The sequence below is a fragment of the Leptonotus elevatus genome, chromosome 5, assembly GCF_054856555.1.
Source record: "Leptonotus elevatus isolate MCC_2025b chromosome 5, RoL_Lele_1.0, whole genome shotgun sequence".
NCBI classification, from domain to species: Eukaryota; Metazoa; Chordata; class Actinopteri; order Syngnathiformes; family Syngnathidae; genus Leptonotus; species Leptonotus elevatus.
Genome location: NC_141243.1, coordinates 3,561,618 through 3,565,941, shown reverse-complemented (window position 1 = coordinate 3,565,941; position 4,324 = coordinate 3,561,618). Strand labels below are relative to the sequence as shown.

The following is a 4,324-nucleotide window of genomic DNA, read 5'->3' as shown; positions in this document are numbered from 1 at the left end:
GATGCTGATGTTCTTTTCTTTATTTCTGCCCGCCATGTTTTAATGACCGTGTTTACAAATACTGTGATTTGAATGCGACCCTTTTAACACAATGGAAGATACACAAGCTATGTACCATATATGGAACAGAAAAAGTGAATTTACAGTACAGTACACCTTGACACATAAAAAAAAAAGCACATCACATTCTGTATCACTTCTAATAATACAGTACGTTACACAATTATTCAATTTTAGTGAGCTAGTGATCTGCACTACACGTTCAGCATCTTGACATCAGTTGATAATTGATTTGCGCTCAAAAGTCATTATTGCCTTAAGTAAAATAAAAAAAAAGCTGCTTTATTATAGGTAGAGATTATAGATTGGATTTGGAGCTATAATTAGTTATTGCTTTTGTTGAGTGACTATTTTCAAGCCTTGCGTTGCCTGGCCGACGGGTTCTCTTCCAGTCCGTTGCTTTCTCCCGACGGCCTAAAGAAGAGGTCACAAAATCAACATGTGCACAATGACTAGGCAGTGCATTGTGGGTACTCACGTGGCGGCTGTGGCGGTAGTGAGGGGCTCGACATTGGTGGTCGTCGGGGGCTCCGGGTTGGCCACCTCGTCCCCTGAGGCTAACGAGGACACGGTGGTCATAACATTAGGCACACCCAACTTTAACAACACGTATGCCATTGTCTCCCCCAAGCATGAACGCAAGAGGTTGGCTAATTAGCTAGCTCGCTGGTTAGGCATTTAGCTGGCATTGAGTGTCTAACTACAAAAAAAAATAATCTTAGGTTCTATTTAGTTAGCTGTCTAGTAAGTTAGCTATCAAGTTAACTATCTTTCCAGTAAGTTAGTTAGCTAGTTACACATTTATTTAGCTGGTGAGTAAAAGGCAGTGGGCTAGTTAGTCATCTCTAATTGGCTACTTAGCTCACTAGTTGACTAGGTGTCTAGTTATCTAGCGAGCACAATTCGATGTTTTGTTGACAAGCTGGCAAAAGTGACTAGGTTAGTTAGTTAGCTAGCTAGTTTGTTAATTACAGGAGCTAGTAAGCTATTTAGTTGGCTAGCATGTGAACATTATTAGGTTAGTTAGTAGTTAATTAACCATTAACCAGTTAGACATTTAGGTGGCTTGCTAGTAAACTTATTTGGTTAGTTGTCTAGATAGATAGCTTTTTTAGTTATTAAGGTATTAGTTATTTAGCTAGTTTGTTATTCATTAAGTTTGCTAGCTAGTAAAAGTTAGTGTGTTAGTTAGCTAGATGTATAGAACAAAAAAAAAATAGTCCAGTTGTCCTACAATCAAATAAATAGAGCAGCAATGTAGTACAGTACTTTTTTTCTCACTGCCGTTTTTGTTATAATGGAAAGCAAATGTCGCTCATCACGAGATGTTTCAGGTCTTCCTAAAGTTGTGTCCTGCATACCTTCTTGTGCTTGGCTCTTCTTGGATTGACTCCTCTCAAAGAGCAAGATGGCGGCGACCAGGATGAGGACTTCCACTACGATGGCGACAAAGGGCTTCAAGGGCTCGTGAATGGTGATCACCTTTTTAGTACAAACCAAATACAGCATACCGAACGAAACATTGCTTTCGATTTTCCCGCAAGTGTTAATGTGACCTACCTTCAGCTCCAGGTGGCTGAAGGCCGTGCCGACGGCGAACACGGCGCCGCAGTAGAACAGAACCGAGTCGTCCATGGTCAGATTGTACACTTGCAGCTTGGTGGCCTTTCCGTCATTTTTGATTTGGTACTTTTGAGGTTCTGCCACAGTGTCGATCTGCTCCTAAAAGATGAGCAGGAAATGGCACAAATGAAACATGAGAGGGGAAACTGTGAAAATATCAAACAACAAACTTTGTTTACACTTTGTAGCTTACAATAGAGATCCTAGCATAAAAAAACTTTTGTAAGTACACCCAGGTACCAAAAAGGAATTGAGGTGGGGGTTTTTTAAAGGTACGTAGTTATGAATATCATACATTTTTGTTGGTGAATTTCTTCATGCACTTTAACAAGAAATGTCAATGCATTCATCAAAATTGAAGACAAAAATGTCATTTTACGGTCCATGATGAGATGTCGAGTACTGTTACAAACGCCCCCAAATGATTCCGCATGTCACACCTTGTCAGTGCCGTTGGCTCGAAACCACAACCAGGTTTTGGGTTTGGGCTTGCTGTCATCCATCTTGCACACCAACATCACCGAGTCCCCAGCGTAGCTCACCACCGGCTTGTCCCGCACGTCGCCGACGTGCGGCACTGGTGAGAGCCACGTGCAAAAATGGCCGACGTCATCATTCATTTTTCAATTACATGCAGTTCTGCCACCTTTCATAAGGAAAAACTCACCTGCTAAAATGAAATCAACCTTCGCTTCATTTCCAAACAAGCACGAGTATCTTCCCAGACTTTCTTCGTCTTTAATGATGAACCTCGGGAGGCAAGATATCGTTTTTTTTTTTTTTTTTTAAAGATAGCTTTACCACTCACGCACAATTTGCATGTATATATTCGTTTTTTTGAGGCGGGGTTTGGTGTAAAACATTTTGAGAACCACTGTTGAGTGTCTTACATTCTTTGAAGCTGAAACTGCTGCTTGTCCCGCTGCAGCGTCACGTGACTGTTGGCAATGTCTTGCCCGTCTTTTCGCCAGTGTCCCGTCACATTGTCCGCAACGTTGCCGTTGTCCGTCCAGGTGCACTGCAGCGTCAGATTGACGGGACCCGACACTTCCACTTTGTCGGTGTGGCTTTTTCCTGCGTTGAACAGAACATTCCGAAAGCGTAATTACACTTCCAGCATTCAGGTCACGTTGATTTTTGTGCGTTTCTTCTACCTTTGAGCAACACACTCCGCACGTCCGAAGGGAAGTGACCACCAGGCTCCAACGGAGGCAGCGTCTGGCCGACGGTCTCTGATAAGAAATATGTACTGTACACTATATTGCAGATTTTTAAAGGGATTATTTTTTTGCAGTAGCGATCATATATAGTAGATATAGAAGTTTTTACAGTACACAGGATAATTAGAGTTGCGCAACTTCACCGTGTTTTTTTTCTTGCCGTACTAGAAGAAAGTGTAATTGCACATCCACAACAGTAGGTGGCAGTGGCGCGCTCTCATGATCGGACTGCACCCAACAGAGACGTACTTAGCACAATTTTTATAAACAAATTATATTATTTCTATTCACCATGGGAGAGTTGTAGGAGTGGGGGCGCGAAATATTTTCTATCTTTTGAAGCAAAAAATAATTGAGAAGCACTGAATTAAGAGCAAGAAGAAAAGGCAGAGAAGGTCCCGTAAATGTTGCATGCTTTCTTAGTATGTGCTGCTGCTCCGTGTATGTTGAAGGTTTATGACTACTGTAACATCAATGCTAATCTCCATTTAGCCCGTCTATGGTGTTTCGCATTATATGTTAGCATTAAGCTAGCGGACTTTGGTTAGACAAATAAATATGCTTTGGTTGAATATAACATTTGTGTTTAATCCTCACATTTTTTGGGGTGCCAGATTCACATACTGTTAATTATTATTATTATTTTTTAATATTAATCCATCAGCTGCACAATTCCATACAAAAATACTTATGTCATTTGTTGTTCATATTTGAATTAAAAACATAATTTGTACAAATAAAAGGTCCATAATAAACACCTTAATCCATAATATAGTATTCTCAACAGCAACAATACAATTTTATAATGAAGTGAAATTGTGTATCTGTCAAAATTGAAAAAAAAAAAAGATTGTTAAAAAATAATTTTTTTAAGCTGCTGGTTCCTCCGCACCAGGTTACGTGACTTGAAGGACAAGGCCGGTGAAATACACACACACCATCGCACTGAACATTGCATAAACAAACATATTTACTTGTGTTGCCGCATCCACAGCAAGCCAGCAGCAGGAGCATCCAGGAGGCCGGCATCATGATGATGATGATGATGATGATGACGATGGTGGTGATGACGATGTTATTCCGTGTGTCCCCTCTTGCAGAGTGGAGCAGCTCATCTTTGCCCCTCCCCCCTCTTCCTCCTCACACTCTTGCTGCATCACGGTGACGCCTCCGCGCTGATGTCAGCGTGCAGCCCGCGTCGAGTCAGGCTGCTCCGCCGGAGAGGGAGGCGCTGTCCCGCAGGCTCCTGATCATCTTGTGTCATTTTCATGTTGTGTTTGCTATTATTATTTCACGCTGGTCTTGTCTTGTGAGGGGAGTGACAACTGAAGTCATTTCTCGCCGGAGCAGTACAAGGTCAATTCAAGTTCATGTGTACTTGATGCTTCTAAAAAGGGCTCCTTTAATGGGATTTCCTTATT

The 4,324-nt window shown here is 41.6% G+C and overlaps 1 protein-coding gene across 1 annotated transcript; it reads right to left on the bottom strand.

Annotated features, from left to right (window-relative positions):
• Positions 1-2: 2 nt before the first annotated feature.
• On the bottom strand, positions 3-4,051 carry emb (embigin). Its single transcript, XM_086077086.1, has 9 exons — positions 3,878-4,051; positions 2,838-2,915; positions 2,574-2,757; positions 2,351-2,433; positions 2,124-2,260; positions 1,621-1,782; positions 1,422-1,542; positions 539-617; positions 3-474 (listed from the first exon to the last, which is right to left on the bottom strand). The coding sequence occupies exons 1-9, from the start codon at positions 3,933-3,935 to the stop codon at positions 414-416; spliced, it is 963 nt and encodes a 320-aa protein (XP_085933212.1). The 5' UTR covers positions 3,936-4,051; the 3' UTR covers positions 3-413.
• Positions 4,052-4,324: the final 273 nt, after the last annotated feature.